This window comes from Pygoscelis adeliae, unplaced genomic scaffold (assembly GCF_000699105.1).
Source record: "Pygoscelis adeliae isolate BGI_AS28 unplaced genomic scaffold, ASM69910v1 Scaffold14, whole genome shotgun sequence".
NCBI lineage: Eukaryota > Metazoa > Chordata > Aves > Sphenisciformes > Spheniscidae > Pygoscelis > Pygoscelis adeliae.
The window spans coordinates 4,563,438-4,580,205 of record NW_008825109.1 but is presented as its reverse complement, the minus strand read 5'-3'; the positions used below and the strand labels follow the sequence as shown (position 1 = coordinate 4,580,205).

The 16,768-nt window shown below is 43.9% G+C and overlaps 1 protein-coding gene across 1 annotated transcript in view; it reads right to left on the bottom strand.

The window, feature by feature from the left end:
• FLT1 (fms-related tyrosine kinase 1) overlaps positions 1 to 16,768 on the bottom strand; it is a 98,608-nt gene that overhangs the window by 32,580 nt on the left and 49,260 nt on the right. Inside the window, exons 12-15 of the mRNA XM_009327748.1 lie at positions 13,427 to 13,717; positions 8,157 to 8,303; positions 6,075 to 6,206; positions 2 to 41 (exon numbers count right to left, since the gene is read on the bottom strand). Of these exons, the coding sequence (XP_009326023.1) occupies positions 2 to 41; positions 6,075 to 6,206; positions 8,157 to 8,303; positions 13,427 to 13,717 (610 nt within the window). The remainder of the gene's footprint in view (position 1; positions 42 to 6,074; positions 6,207 to 8,156; positions 8,304 to 13,426; positions 13,718 to 16,768) is intronic.

Below are 16,768 nucleotides of genomic sequence, written 5' to 3'. Positions count from 1 at the left end.
GGTCAGGGTTATTAGCTCCAGGTTTGACCTCTCTGATGTGCCTGGGAAAATCAAGTGGCAAACATTTTAGAAAATGACCTGCAAAGCAATGGCGCTTTATGTTTCTTTGCCATTAAAATAAAATACCAGGAAGGACCAGCTTCTTTTCAATGGGGTATTAATCTCTGTTTGGACTGGCTCGCAGAGCCTGGAAAAAAATGGTGTCCCCAGCAAAGCCATTCTATTGAACACAGCAAAATTACATTTCATGCGTCTGTAAGTTTTTCAGTAAGAAGTCAGCTCTTCTTTGGGGTGCAGGAGGTGAAGTAAACCAGATTGAGGATAGCCAGTCAGATAATAATTTCCTTTTGAGGTGGAAATTCAGCTGCAGGGTATTTTTAGCCAAATTTTCTCTGTGTGAGAATGTGTGTGGGCCTGCTCATGCAGTTTCACTCCCCCCCCCCTTCCCTACAACAGCAAAACCCATCTGGCCAAGCCCACATCCGAAGGAGGAGCAGAGGTCTCAGAAACACTCCATCCCCAGCAGCCTTGGGAGAGGACGGGGCTGCACGAAGGGGGTGCCTCTGCTGGCTCTTCCCTGGGGGCAATGCCACAGTGCGAGAGGTGCTGATAATGTGCAGGAGAAGCTCCAGGGAGGGCTTGTGCTGGTGTAGACACCAGCGAATCCAGGTGTGACCCGGGGCATGCCGCAGTGCTGCTGCTTGGGTTTTGATGTCCAGAATGTTTGATGCCTCTCCTCGGGCACTGCGCCTGCTCTGCCTCAGCTCAGCGAGCTCTTCCATGCTGATGGCTGAGCCCTGCATTCTGCACATCCATCCCAGCTGTGCTGGAAACCTACCAGCCCTCACCAAAAACCCCTCTGGGGGGGGAGCTGGGGGCTCCCTTGGAGGCTCGCGGTGCACCTGGCAGCAGTCAATGAGCTCTCCTTTGCATGGTCTGGATGGACCCAGTCTGGCACCTGTGAGCTCAGCTTGTGCAAAGCATGGCACGGAGGTCTTGATCCTAATCCCCACCAAGTAATGTGGCCAGAAACCCTGGGTGTAGCACCCAACGGTCCCTCCAACCCGCTGGTCTCCCGGCAGGCTCTGTGCCCTCAGGTCTCCTGCAGGTCACACCAGCAGCATGGGGCCAGGCTCCCCGAGGGGACATGGGGCCCTCTCCGTCCCCAGCAGCACCTCGCAGAACCCAGCTGGCAGGGAGATGGAAGAGCTCTCCAAACCAGGGAACAGCTTAAGCACAGAAAGGGAAAAACAAAAACAACGACTGAAAACGGAGCATCAAGAAAACACGAACATTAGAAATCTGGAGAGTATTAGAGCCCACTGACAGATCTTAAAGAAAAGCCAAAATAAAATTCATTTCAGACTGCTACTTAGGGACTTGTAAAATGGTTTCAGAGCAGTCTGCTTTGCAAATCCTGTGATGGTGTCAAAATACCACACTTCCCACAATATGTTTTCCATCTGATTGGTAGCAAATGCAAAAACCCCCTCATGCTCTGCCTCTTATTCTGATACACCCTCCAGAGAGAGAAAATGAGAGGACAAGGAGGAGTAATTCTGAACATGATTTCACAGTGGTCTTGTCAACTGCACTTGCAGCAGTTTCGGACCCTGGGCAGGTCAGTGTTACTCCTGACACATGAAAAAGGGATGATTGATGTCTCACTGGTGGGCTTACCAGGTAATCCAGAGGGATGCGTTGCCTAGTTTTAGGCAAGGCTATGGAGCTTTGTTTAGAGGTTGAATAGTAACTGTAGCTGTTGCTTAACTAGCATAATATCTTCCCTCTCTAAAGGTGATAATCAGATTTGCGTTCATGCCTTATATCTAAGATTCCTCTGGCATGTCCATTCTGGAGCTTTGAGAATAAAGCTCATTGAAGAAAAATACAACTGCAACTACAAATGGAGATACAAAGTATCTATTTCTCCAAAATACCAAGAGTGTTAATTTTTCACAAGTATTTTTTTAAAGGCTTGATTTAGATATGGGACATAGTGATGGCATAAATGATACAGCCTAATGGAGCTTGCCTGTCCTCTGGCATCATCAGGCTTTCCTTTTACATACGGATACTCTCCTCTTGCTTCTGAGCAGCACCCGTGCAGATGGTGAGTAATAGTTTCTGACATTTATTCAGCAAAACCTGGAGGGGCTGAAGGTTCATTTGTTGCCACTGCTCCATATGGCAGGACTCAGAAAGCCTGTGAGGCACGGTACAGCCAGTCCTGGGGTGGAAGGCAGCAACTCCTTAACGGCTACCGTATGCTGCCCAGGAGTTAGTGAAGAGACGTGAAAGGTGCTGTCTTTGAAATGTCCGAGCAAATTTAGGCAACTGGAAAGCATTTCTCCAGGCTGGGGTTGGGCTGGGTTATCAAACATCAGATTCCTAGTCTTGCTAAAAGCCTTGCAGCCAGAGCTGGCTGTGCCTCTCAGCTGGGTAGGAAAAAGGTTGAGTTGAGGCAGAACAGACAGGGAAGGACACTCAGAAGAGGGCTTACGATTAGCAGAGTTTGAAGGGGCTGTAAGAAGGACCAAATCCCTCTCTCTACCTGGTAGCCCAAGATTTCTGGCTCCCCCTTACACCCCTCCCAGACCTTTACCCACCAGCCACCTCATCAGACACAGACTTTCTGCCATGTGCAGCTCTGCCCCACCTGCCTGACATGCTGCAGCAAGCAGCAGCCCCCTTCCTGCTCCAGAGCCGCTCTGAAAGCTCCCACCACCACCATCCCATGTCTCTGCAGTGATGCAGAGGGGTGAGGAGAGGGTGAGTGAAGTGCCACCGCCGGCAGCTTCCCTTTCTCAGCAGCGACAGGCAGGGATGAGAGCCTGGACTAATGTGCTGACCCCTGCAGGCATGAGCTCAAGCCTTGAGCTGGCATGGGCTCTGTCATTAGAATTTCAGCTCTGAACGTTGAGGTGCAGCTCTGTGTCAGGTGTCAACCAGGAAAAAAGGAACGCCTGGGGCATCAGCACCACTCTGCTGCACCCAAAGCATCCCTCAGCCCTACACCAATGTGATCTACCCTGCTTAATCCGTGTATCCCATGATCACGGCAGTGCAGCACTGGGATAGGTGCTCAGAGATGCTGAGGAATTTCCATCCTTGGAGGTTTTCATGACCTGGCCAGACAAAGCCGTCACTGACTGGATGTAGAGTTGATGATGATCCTGGTTTGAGCTGAGTTGAACTAGAGACCTCCAGTACTCCCTTCCAATACCCTTTGGTGGTTTTCTTAGGTAACAGGAGTCTAAGTGTCCCCTGATGTTCACCTTTTCTGTTACAGTCACCCACATAACCCAGGCTGAACCTTATTCAGTAGTTGAGGGAATTCCAGTTAAACTTCATGGAAACTTTCCTGATGACTTTGGAGTCAAAGTGACCCAAAAGGCACAACAACTTTTTGAGATACAAAGTCAGAAAGGTAGATAGACAGAAAAACAGACAGTTATTTAAAAAGCAAACACCCTTTTCATAATGCTGGAATAGTTCAGTGAATGCTTAATAAATGCGATGTTTTCCTTTCTCATCAGCAGGGATCACATTAACTTATCAAGCATCAGCTTTAAGACAGTGCATGTTGCTGTATTCATTTGCTTGTTATACATCTGGATTTCAGTGAGCATGAGCTGTGAAAGATGCTCCTTCCTTCATCAACACATCCCATTCAAGTGGTGCAGCACCTCTGCAACCAGCTGTATCGCTGGCTCCTGCTGAGAAGGGGTGCAAGGGTCTCCAGGAGGAGAAGCAGGGCAAGGCTTTCATGGCAAGTTACCCACTCTGCAAGCAGGGCAGACGCTGTGCAGCTGGGCGTCCCCTCAAAGGAGGGCTGCCCAAGACAGCTTGTGTTCCCACCGTGGCCAGCAGCTTGTGTCCCCAGGTTTTTAGGGACACAGTCCCCTCCACTTTCTGGGTGCTCTGACACCCATTTGCTGTTCCTGTTCAGTCCTTGCAGATTCACCGCCTCTTCAGTTCCTCAGCCAAGAGCAAGCGGACAGCTTGCTCTGACGTGTCCACAAACGTGTCCCCTCTCCTCCTCAGACAGCCCGGCAAGCATGGCTTCCAAACCAAATACAGGCTGCAATTATTTAAAGACAGCCCTTGGATTCCACCATCCATTCATCCATCTCAGATACAAAAATAACACATTGTTTTATCTGTGAGTATAAGAATGTTTTTTCAGAGGAAATAAAGAGAGCAGACAGTTTCCTTCCTGACTCATTCACAAACTACTCTTCCAATCTGCTAAACACGGCCATCGGCACGAGGCATTGCTCCACTCCCTTTGATCTACAGCCCTGCGCTCCAAGAGCCACTGGGACAGAGGGAAGGCTTTGGTACTCGCAGCAGCAGTTGCAGGGTCTGTATTTCTCAGAAAGACAAGCAAGTGGCAAAGCCTAGAGAGAGCCCCACATTTAAGCCCTGATCTCATCCCTCCAGGCTCAGGGATGGGGTGAGAGGCTGCTGTTGACTGGGAGAGGGACAGACGCTCCAGTTCAGCGTAGGAATGACCTCCAGTGATGTCCCTTCAGGCAGTAGGAAGAGAGAGGGTGGAAAGGTATTTTTCTTGATCAGATAAGACAAACTCTCTCTCTTTTTCTTATGCAGCCTCAAAGCTATAGATTTTAATACGGTAGACTTCATCTCCTGCTTGTCTAAGAGCTCCCATAGGAGTCACACAAGAACATTGCCAGTGGTCCCCCAGGACATGTAACCAGAGAAGCAGCTTTCCTGGCTGCTGACTTTCCTCTCCTCTGGATCACAGACTAGGAGATATGACTTCCTAGAAGCCATCCGACAGAATGCTTGTGGTTGTAATAAATAGCCAAGCTACAATGATGTTAAAAATCAATACAATAATGAATTACATTACCTAAGACTATCAATTAGTGGGATGCACTTAGGCCCAAGTTATTCTTTTAGCTATTATAGTGGCTGTAAAAACCTTAGCATTATTCATAAGGAGATAGGTGTTTTTAACTCCTTGATTACACCAGTTAGACCAGCCCACATGTACATATACTTATCCCTGACCTTTTAAATCAAAAACATCACAAAAACATCATCAACGATCACCATTAACTGAGACTGCTAACACACTCATGGCAGAAAATCAATACTGATTTACTAGCTGTAATTGTCTTCTGCTGTAGGGTAGTGTCCAAATACTCAGTAGTATTCAGATACATTTAGCAATTGTATGAGAACATCCACAAAGACATAATCCCTGCCTAAGAGAGCTGGTGGTAGTCAAATTGTCTTCTAGACAATTCTTCTCATCTATAAAAAGAAACTAAATGCATTTAGGACTATTTACTTAACACATGAGATCAGTAAGATAGGTTATGTCAAATTCAGTTTATACATGGCACTGACTTATATGGAGAATGTCAACCTACTTCTCTTATCTCATAATATATGAACCAAAACGGTATTCAATGAAACTGAAAAGTCATTGGATAAACTTTATTTTTATGCAATGTAAAATTACTTGATAGAAGTCACTGCCACAGGCCTGAGTCAAGCTTGGCAGAAGGCAGAACAGCACCGGACATGAAATGAATAGCAAAATAACCTAAGTAATGGTTACAGAAATAACTAGATCATACCTACTTCTTACAATAAGTACCTTTGAAAAATGCGTGTGTAGCTATCACTAATCGTCTAGTTCAATTTGGCAGTTCACTTTACACTGAAAATAAACAAATTAAAATATCCCAGGCCTCTAATTTCTACAGAATTAACCTGAAATGGGAAAATGAGTGGGTAGGAGAGTGTTCCTTATTCTGTTTTTTGTTTGTTTTGATGATACTAAATTTACATTTCTCTTCTACCCTGACCTGATCTTTGTTAGGTTGAAGCAATTCTTCTTTTTAGGTCAGTGTAAACATGCTCTGAGTTAGCATTTCCTGCTAGGTTTCCTTTCCAACCTGGTATGCTTCCCTTGCTAGGACTTCCTTCAAATTGCTGCCTTCAGAGATCACCGCCTGAGCCCCAAGTCATACCCCCGCCTGAGTAAGAACATCACCCTGGCAAGCTTGCTCTTCCCATTTAATGTCATGCTTTACCTTGTACCGTCACATATGCTGCACTCTCCACGGACCCTTTTAAGTTGGTTGCTATACACTGGTAAAGTCCTTCGTCCTCCTCTTTTACTCTTTCAATAAACAGCATTCGGCTTCCGGGCCCTAAAATTATTCCTGTGAAATGAAATATTTTGCAATGAGAGGGAGCCAGGATATAAACAAAAACAGGCCCTTGTGTAATAATATCTGCTTCAAGTTCTTCTCAAAAGAAATCTGAGCCACAGACTGCACAGCACAATGTTATCTGCAGGAAAGCCAAACGTACTTGAATGTTTTGGGAATCTTTTGGAAATCAGTGTTTACAAAGCACTTGTGTGAGTGAAAAAGCTCAGCCTAAGGGAATGATCTTGGGAGCACCTGGTATCATGTATATTGATTAGCACTGTGCCTAGACTTTCATCCAAGTGAGTTCTTCAGCATGTCTCCAAGTTTTGGAAAATGGGTGGTCTGATTACTTAGCACTGCACTTACAGGCGTAGGTCCGCACCAGAGGCAGCTCGAGCTTTGAGCACTTCCAAGACCCAGCTCCACGCGTCCACACTGGCCTTATGGGCAGCAGACTCGCTCCAAATCTCACTTGCCCATGTGGCATGGAATCATGGGCCCCTTCTTGGATGGACCCCAGCTAGTGCACAGAGAGGTCCCATGAGGTATACCCTAAAACATAGGAGTTATCTGAAGTGAAAACAAGGTGTTGAAAAACACCTTGTTGATTCCAGATGGGTCGACCCAGAAGCCAGCCTGGGCAACACTCCAGCAAGCAAGAAAGAGGCAGGCAGCAGATTTGGCCTCAGGACTGCCTTTAAGGCACTGTAGCGCCAGGAAACGTGCAGTCAAGTACACACTTGTGTGTTTGGCTTGATCAGAACTACTGTCCTGTCAAAATGCATTCCCACCATCTATTTCAGGCACCTAACTAAAGTGCTCTGACCTACTCTCTAGAGACATCTTCCTGGCTCCTAACTTTATAGGTTTCATTACACCCAAGTTAGATACCTAACACTCATTTTAGAAGGTAGTGTTAATAATGCACATTACAACGATGTGATCACTGTCAAGCTTCATGGAATCTGGCTCCATATTGTTTAGTGTCTGTCCTGCAAGTCTGCACAGGCTTATAACTCACTCGGAGAAATCCTCAGAGTTTTTCCCAGTTGCCTTTATTCATGCTATAATAATTTCCAATAACACAGGACAGAACCTTAAACATAAACTTTCTAAAACACTGTTATTGAAGACTACATTTGGGATTCAAGTTCTACAGACCAAACCTCCTTGAACATTTTTGCTGAGCCTATAACACTAGTTCATTGCGTGCTTCTGATCCAAACGTGGATGAATTCCCATGAGAAAGGTTTTGTCTTTTCCCTCATCATTCATCTCCACCTGAAATCTCCAAGGAACACTTCTGTGACTGTGGTGCCATCAGAGCTGGACATGTAGCCTTAGCTGATCTTTGAAGCCACATTCCGGACACAGCAGTAAATATCTCCCAAAGTTTTCCTGTCGCTGTAGCATGCCACCTGGGAAGCTGTTCCTTTCTGCTGTGTGAGACCTGGATTCCCTGGCTGCTGGCAGATGCATTTCAGTTTTGGAGACCCCAGATATGTTATTAGTCTGGTGGCTAGGCTGTGAACCTAGAACAGACTTTGCATGCCTGACCACAGACTCCCACTGGTACCCCTACACATATCACTCAAGCTTGGTTTTCTCCTGCCTAGCTATACGCTAGCCAAGACACCTGATCCTTAGGCTCCCTCTATAGTAAATGGAGAGAAATATGCTTCTCTGGAGATGACTCTTCTAAGATGCAAATTGAGAGCTGTATTTTTTCCACTGACTCCACAGAGGCCCGTTGTGCCTACACCTCCAGCCTGGCTGAGGTTTTGGAGTGAGACAGAATAACCCAGAGCACCCGTCCTGCTGCCTGCCTGCCTGTAACACCCAGGCAATACTCCTTCCTTACATCTGGGTACCGATGCCAATGACTCTGCAAGTGGCTACCGAAGGCAGACAGGTAAATAAAAAGGCTGTAAAAGGTAAGCGAGTACACAGAGCTCTCACCTGATTCTTGCTGTATTTCCTCATGGTTTTTAAACCAGGATATCTGGGGCTCGGGGATGCCACGAACCTGGCACTCCAACATGGCCGAGTTACTGGTGTTCACTGTCTGATCCGTAAGGTGCCGCAGCAGGGACGGTGCCTCTTGAGCTACAAGACAAAACAACACCTCCATTTTACATTCCTGTAACTGTGGGGGTTTAATTATCATCCCTACCAGCATTTTACTGATGTAAACAGCAATGGCTGTTCTACCGAGTTCATTGTTCGCAGATTTTATTTACCGTTCCAGTTTGCTTAACAGCGTCTGGTATGTACAGAGTACTCCCGTTACTCAGCAATAGCAGGTTAGGATGACCAATGAAGACCCAGTGATGACATTGTTTAAAGATTTCCTCAGTTCCATTACCTACAACATTTGTTTATCAAAAGCAATGACTTCCTATGAAAGCTCGGGGTTTTGCATCATCAGGAGAAACAAACTGTGACACCAAAGTTTTTAACAATTAGCAGGACGCCCTTGTAGCAGAGTATCTCTGTGTCACTGATAGCACCATGCAGCTCTGTACACCACGATACCTGTGAATGTGACTTTTATCATTTACGTACTTTAAAGAGTACGGTTACAAATCATATTCAGTAAACTCACATCATCTAAACCCAGAAACCATAAGCACAAAAGCACTGTGTTACATGTCCCAAAGTCTTCATAAATTCTTCCACTTTTTGCGTTTCACATATTTGGCTGAACACAACAAGGCCTGGCCAAACCACACCACAGCCTGCCTGCCAAAACTGCGCCGGAGAGAAATGTGCCCGTGTCCTCCGGCAGCCACAGACGCTGGAAACCCTGGTGGCAGGGGCCAAAGCTGAGTGCTAGCAGGCCACACAGCACAGCAACACCGCTCCTGTTTTACTTTTATCTACTGACATTCATACGAACGCAATGTAATAAAACACATTTCCATGACAGTCAGTGACAATGAGTATTGGAAGCGCATCTCATCTGTTCTGCTTCTGCTCAAGGGCCTCCCAGAAGGGCATTTCAAAAACACTCTGTAAACATCATGCTAAAGTCATCCCTGAAAGAAGAAAAACAACGCATCTTTCTCATCCTCATTTCAACCCTTTGCCACTCCTTCCCCCATTTCATACAGAGCTGAAGGCTGTTCTGACAAAGATCGAGGTATTTGCAACATTTATGCACATTATATGGCAACATCTTTCTGTCACTTTTGCAACTCTCACATCATCTCCTTTGTGGTATTTTGGTCCCTTTAAAGCAGCGATGGAGAATCCAGGGAGCTCCTGAGCAATGTCACAGACGCAAATGCTCTGCAGATTCCCTCAAATTCCCCGGTCTCGCAAGAACCAATTATTTGCAGTCTTTCCCTTCAAGGACACTGCCAGGATCAGCAGTTACTAACATGGTAAGACACACATTACAAAATATGAAATAAAACAAAACAAAACAAAGCAGAAACCAACTCTTCGCAAATATTTTCTTTTAGACTGCAATAGATAGCAGTACATCAAGTTCAAGTATAATATCAGCTGAATTTCTGACATTCTGTGTTTGGAAGATTATTCTCTATCCTTTCAGAAAAACTGACTATCAGACATTTCCATCTTCACAATCATTCTGTTACCAGCTGTAAATAAAAACTCTCCAGAAAATGTAAGCACCTATGTACCATCAGCTTATGCAGTGTGCATGAATCCCGTAGTACTAAAAGCACTTTTAAAGTAGGCTATTTTTGCTATGCTCTTACCCCTTGAAATTAATTCCAGCATAGTCATGACCCTGCAAAGACCAGTTTGGGCTTTTCTGAGCTGCAAGTCCGTAATTTCCACAGGCAATGCTATTTTTTGTTTACAGCGTAGTAGACAATTTGTTCTCTCTTCCCAAACAGTAATGCTCATGAGAGAGGCTGTAAAGTAAATTCTTCATCAAATACCTACACAGTGACATGGACAACAATATTTGCCTTGCTGCCAAGAAGACTGTCCTCTTCTCATTGATACCTCGCCTTGATTTTTGCACAGTTCTCTTTTTTCACAACACTGTCTATGAACAGGCACCATCTGACGCATGTCCACATACGCACGCTGAGAAGAGCTCCCCATTTCACATTTATCAGCAGTCCCTGATGGACACCCCAGCGCAGACATCCAAAATGAAGGCGGACAAGATGACACAACAAAGGCAAATCACACGTTCTGTGAGTTATTTGTGATTAATTTTAATTTGTTTATAGCCATACACTAAAGATGGGTTTTCATATTAAGAAAAACTTTTTTGCTTAAAACTTAGATCCAGTCACCATTCACATACTTTCAATAATTTCTCTGCTGCAATCAGCTGGTTTTTCAAGGCCTTGGTCAACCTGAGGATTATTCTCTTTTGCAAACCACCCGTTTTCTCCCGTTCATTTTTGCAGTGAAGCCAAGGAGGGGAGTTTCCAATGCCGCGCTCCGCTCACCCTGAAGCCGAGGGGCTGCCCTGGCCGCCAGCATGCACAGTGCAGGGCTCAGCACCCAGGGCAGCCCCCCGGGCTCAGCCCCAGCCCTCGTGCCTGCCCCCAAACCATGCCCTGCCGGGCCAAAGTCTGCTCTCAGTGCCCCCGAGGAACTTCATTGCAGGCAGAGTTTGGCCCAGGGGAGCGACAGGGCGGGTCACAGCAGGGAGAAGGGGATGCTGGTGTCAGAGCACTCAGCCGACCTGGGGTGGTAAGGAGGGAAAATTTGCATTTCCAAAAGCAAACAATGGCAAATGGGTGGAAAACATTACAATTTGTTCATTTTGGGATATGCTTTTGCAGTCTGTCCATTTTTGCCCTTTGTTATGATTATGTTGTCTGTTCACTTATTTTTATTAATCAGTACAAAAATATAAATACAAGCTTTAATTTTAACACTTAAAAAACCAAAGAAATATAATTCACACCTTTCTCCCTAAATAATATATTACACAACAGAAGGCAGAGAAACTCCCCACACCGATGAGATTCTCCAGTCATCTGAGGACCTCAAAAGTGACATCAGTAGTTTTTATCTGGCCACCAAGAACTGCTTTCCTCAAACGTTTCCAGTGAGGTTTCTCTGTGCCTCCCAACATGGGCAACCACATCGGGATGTTACGACACCCTTGCACAGCGTGGCCCTTCGAGCGCTGGTCAAGACCAGGCTGGCAGGACGTCCACCCAGCAGTGATACACATCATCACAATTCACAACAATTTCACAGAGGAACAGTCTAATTGCCACATCTCTTTTTTTTTTTTTTTGACCCAAACTCATATTGCCTGGCAACTGGCTGTGACAAGTCATCACGCTCCAGCTCCCAAGGCCATGGAAAATTCATAACGTCCTGTCATCACCACCCACCTTGCCATCAAATGTCTTCTCACAAAGTAGCCTCGTAAAAAAGAGGATTCTGTATTGTAATTCTTTTGAAGACTTGCAAATGCTAAAGAGCGCACTTGCCCCATTTCTAAGCAGTCACCAATGATTTCACTTGCTTTTTAGGCATTTTTTAGAAAAAAAGAGACCCAGGTCCCTTTGCAAGAACACATTGTTTCTGGAAGCCATCACACTAATAATGAACAAAAGAGCTACTGTATACAAGCAGGCTATAGGTGACATTTCAAGATATAAATGATTATTCTTTTCTTTACTCTGACAACTTCCAGGTTATCAATTGTTTTCTAAGCATTTTAGGCTCCATGAAACTGGCATTATGGGGAAATGCTATTGTTTACCCTTTCACATTTGACAAAAGCAATTCCCACGTGAAAGACAAGTTTAGCCGTGGGACACAGTCTCGATACCTAAAGGAGGAAATAGTCTGGTGAGTTCCCAAGCACAAGAAACTGTCATGTTGTCACCCTCTATTTTAAAAGCACAGCCACTTTGTTCCTTTGCTGTAGCTATTTTGGTCACTACTGTCTGTTTTGTTATGGCTTATGTAAATGCTATATAAATGATCAATCATAAATGTAACCAAAAATAATAAAAGCTATGTATTGTAAAAAAATAAAGTTATCAGATCTATTAAAAATAGTAACTTCTTCCTTATACAGAATTTATAATACACAGAAACATCTCATAGCAAAATCATGATGAATGAAAAAAAGGGGAAACGTTCGGAAGGAAGTTTTAGGTTGCCCTTAATTCTCCTTCAGGATTTTGGCTGGTTCTTAATCCCCATAGTAAATCCAATTGTCATTTGCATACCAAAAGCAATGAATATTTTTAGTGGCTTCAATTTTGAATTTGTATTTTTAAAAACGTATTAAACAACTCACTGTGCTGGCTGCAATCTTGTCAGCCATGTTAGTGTAATATGTCTCATTTAATAAAATAATGACAACATTACAAATTCCTGTATCTTCAGGCCAGGAGCAATACTCACACTTTTATCAGTAGCTTTTTACATTAGTGCAGAACTGACTTTAAAAATTGACCAACACAGCAACTGGAAGTCTACCTGGATTTATTTGGAGAAACATGGTTCACGTCTGCCAGTTTTAAAATCATCATTATTATAAATGATATGATAGGTCTGTGCATTATATCAACATTTTTATTTCTTCCCTGCATACTTCCTTTAGAAGATACTTTTTAAGATTAATGTACTTTAGTGTAGAAAATAATTTCAAATAAATAAGCATTAGAACTTGCTCAGCAGGTAATATTTATAAGTCCATCAAGATCAGATTAAAATAAAAAATATATAGTCCAGTCAATCTCAAACTGAATTGTGCTCATTCCGCACATTAAAGTTAACTTATTAAATGTCCATTGTTGACTGAAAACAGCAGTTTTTAAAGTTAATCAGTTTATTCAGCTTTGACACTTTTGATGAGGCCGATATCAAAGTGGAAGAAAAGATTGATCCAAAGTTTTCCTTATCGCTCAGTAGGAGACAGCAAGAGAAAAAATAACAACATGCAAAATGTAGCACAGGGGATCTTCCAAACCCCAGCTTCCAAGTGCCTTGTCAAAGCAGAAAACACCCGTCTGAACTCAACTGGAAGCTCACGCGTTACGATTTTGTTTGCTATTCCTCCTACGTCCAACCCATGGGGGAATGTGCACCACCTCAGGGCCTGAAAGGTAGCAACAGTAATAAAAAATCAAGATGATATGAGACACCTGTTACTGTTTAATGAGTCCTTTAATGTTTTACATTGCTTTGTGTTGTACAATCATTCCTTGTGCTTTTATATTTGAGGATCCGAGAGTAAACAGCCTTTTTGTTGCAGTGCTCACCTCTGATTGTAACGTCTTTCTTTTGAAGCACTTCTTTCCCCGTGTGTATGTTCCTTGCTCGGCAGGCATAGGTGCCCGAGTGTGCCAGGGAAACGTTCTTGATGGTCAGAGTGAGGGTGATGGAGTGCTCCTTGTTGAGAGACCTTTTTGCTTTCGTTTGATTGTTGACTGTCCTCGGTAAAATCCAAGCAATGTCTTTGTACAGGAATTTGTTGGCCGAACAGGACAATATCAAATTCTCTCCTTCAATGGGCATTTTTTCCAAACTAATATGGAATCCACTCGGTACATCTGTCAAAAATCAAGAACACTTTTTAGTTTATATGAAATGAATGAGCCAAAATTAACACGGCGTATATTTTCCCCTTTATCAGGAAGTCTTTGAACTCATCAATGTCGTCGTCTTCCTGCTGTTTTTTTTTGCTGAAGTCTCTAATCTATCCTTTCATATGCATGGCTCCAGCTATTCTTATAATTTGTCTTGGAGCTACAAGACACTTGGGTTCAGACATCAGTTGGTGTAAACTGAAGTCGCTCTTGGAAGTAATGAGTTTGTATAAATGTGATGCCAAGTTAAGACAGGCTGGGGCAAGGTACCAAAAGCAGAATTATTTAAAGACAGCACAGTGGGACTATGAAAAAGGAAGAAAATTCTGATCTCAGCTCCAGCTTGTGAACTGCATGAGAGAAAATGAATCTCAAGAGGACAGTAGAAAAATACTGCAGCTCGTCTTGCCTGGTTTTATTGTTTTCTTGCTATTCGTGAGTATTCAGACAAATTATGTCCATTTCTTAAAAATGCTTCAAATCCTGAGAAATTACTGAATCTGTGATTACACACCTGAGACTTCCCTTGGAACAGAGGTATTTACCCTCCATGCATTTAAAGCATGTCAGCCACCCAACAGTACCCGCTGGCCTGGGTGGCCAGCTGTGTGCGGGCAGCACTAGGATGAAGATCACTCTATTCAGACTGCTTGGCATTCAACATAGATGAATATTTCCACCTGAGAGAAATCAAGGATCATCGCACCAACCATCTACTAAGTGTAAATATGACTTAAGTTTTCACAAGGATTTTTCATAGCAGATAGTTCAGGCAGGAATAATTTAGCCAACACTGTAAAAAGTCATACTTGAAAAACTCATGTTTGCAGTTCATTGTAACATTACTGCAGCTTCCTCCACCTGGGGAGCGGCGCAGACCTGTGGCAGTGCCGACTGCCTCCCGGCCACCTCCGCCTGGGGCGCATCCCTCCAGCGAAGGAGAGTTACGCCACTGACCTCAGTGAAAGTAGAAGCAAGTTCCTGAGAGAAAGCACTTCCAAGTTTTACTCCTAGAATGCAACCTCTCTTCGTTTATTTGTAGCCAATATTCTGATAAAGTCATTTCCTTCTTCTCTGTCAAGTGACATCGACTTTGGCCATTTTCAATTGTTCTTTCCCTGCTAATTGCTACGGCACTTGGCTGTGAACTTGACTCAAAATCATAAGAATGGTTTCATCTTTCATAAGGGAGAATTATGCCTTCTTTTCTTGTCTCTTGGAGCATGAACAGCTCAACGCCGACTTTCATTCAGTTCCATGCTTACCAATGTTGCTTTGGGTTTAATATCACAGCAGCAGGGACACATAAAGAGTAGATCTCCAGTGAATAATATCCCACACCTTCTTTCAGTAACCTCTTTCACTGATTGACCAATCCATCAGAAATCTTCTCCCTAAATCCCCACAATGCAAACTGAGCTGCTTTGCCTCCCCAGGGGGACCACGAACATGACCTGCTCACCTCTGCCTTTCAGACAAAGCTCTGCCTGTTGAAAGTCTGGCAGCAGTTGCCCCCCTTAATATTCTCTTTTCCACACTTAGCCCTGAGTGTTAAACACAGGGTAAATGACCTCCTGCAAGGCCTGGATTGAAATTTCCTCTGACTGTAGATGCCTTCCAGGGAGAGACCCGATTTCTGTTGGTTGAACTCCTTGTGCCCTTGCAGTGAGAGCAAAATGTGTGCCTGTCACCAGCTGTAGTTCAGGTGTGAGGTCCAAATATCAACCTAATGGAGGCAGTGACACTAACATATTAGATTGGATATTAAAGCCTGTGTGTTGACTTGTTACTCTTACATTTCATTGGGATCCCCTTTTTTCCTCTCTCCAGCAAACAAAAATATACGAAAAACTTTAAATTTAGTAAACTCATGTATGAGTAACTATCATCAGCATCCTTTTTGATATGTAAGGCCACACGGTGCCAGATTCTGGTCTCAGTTAAGAATGTGTTGACTGGGAGTGCTACTAAGATGAAACCTTTCTGTACAGCGGGTACAGAATATTTAGCCTAAGCCATCGAAACGTAGACATCTACTTGAATATAGCTGGTTTGTGTATGGACAAAAGTTTACAACCCATGGTGTGACACAGGCACCTCCAGAGGGCAATGCAACCCATCGCCTTAAGATAAGTCAAATTCCAGAGATCCTGATCCCTCACACTTAATTATGAAATGATCTTACATGACCAGCTTAGGCTTAGATACCTAACTTCAGGGCTTAAGTTAGATGAAGTGAATCCTATGCTTGATTTTGGTAAAAAGCATTGAATTCAGACACACTTAAAACCAATCAAGGGGCCAAAGTTTTGATCATGGATGAGTATTTGGATCAAAGAAATTTCAGCCTCTTACTCACTGTACATCTCAAATTGTTCTGATACGTGTTGGGAAAGCCAGGCTACAGGTCTGAAATACTGCTAATTTTTGGCTTTTGCAGATGCCAGTACTCAGCGAAAGCTAGGAAGAGCCAAGCAAAACTCTTAAGATGAAACTAAAGATCCCCTGGGACTGAGGCAAATGAACTATTTTTAACATAAAAAGATAGCGTGCCAACAGAATAATATAGCTGGAACTACTTCCATGTTGTCAGGTCTGGAGCTCTTCCTAGATGTGTCTTCTGTGAAGAAAGACTATTTTCTGAACAAATCTAGGAACAAAAGCAAAATGCACAGGATTCCAAGCAAATCATTTGTCTAAAGGCTACGAGCCCCCTAATATATGACACCTCTCAACGATTGTTACAGACTCAGGCTAGCTAAATAACGTGGCTGTGAATAATGTAAAAGGCTTTTATTTACTTTAGTGATTTGAAGCTTCCTGTGGAAATAGCTCCCAGGTTTCCTGATGGAAGATTTTGTTTATCTTTGCCAAGCACCATCAGGAATCTCAAAATAAAATGCGCTTAGTGACATCGGGAAACCAGGGAGATAAGGCAGAGTTGTTCCTGTTTCACCCTCTGTAATTGCAAACACACCCATGGGCCTGCTGTGTGCCAGCAAAACAGCTCAAAAT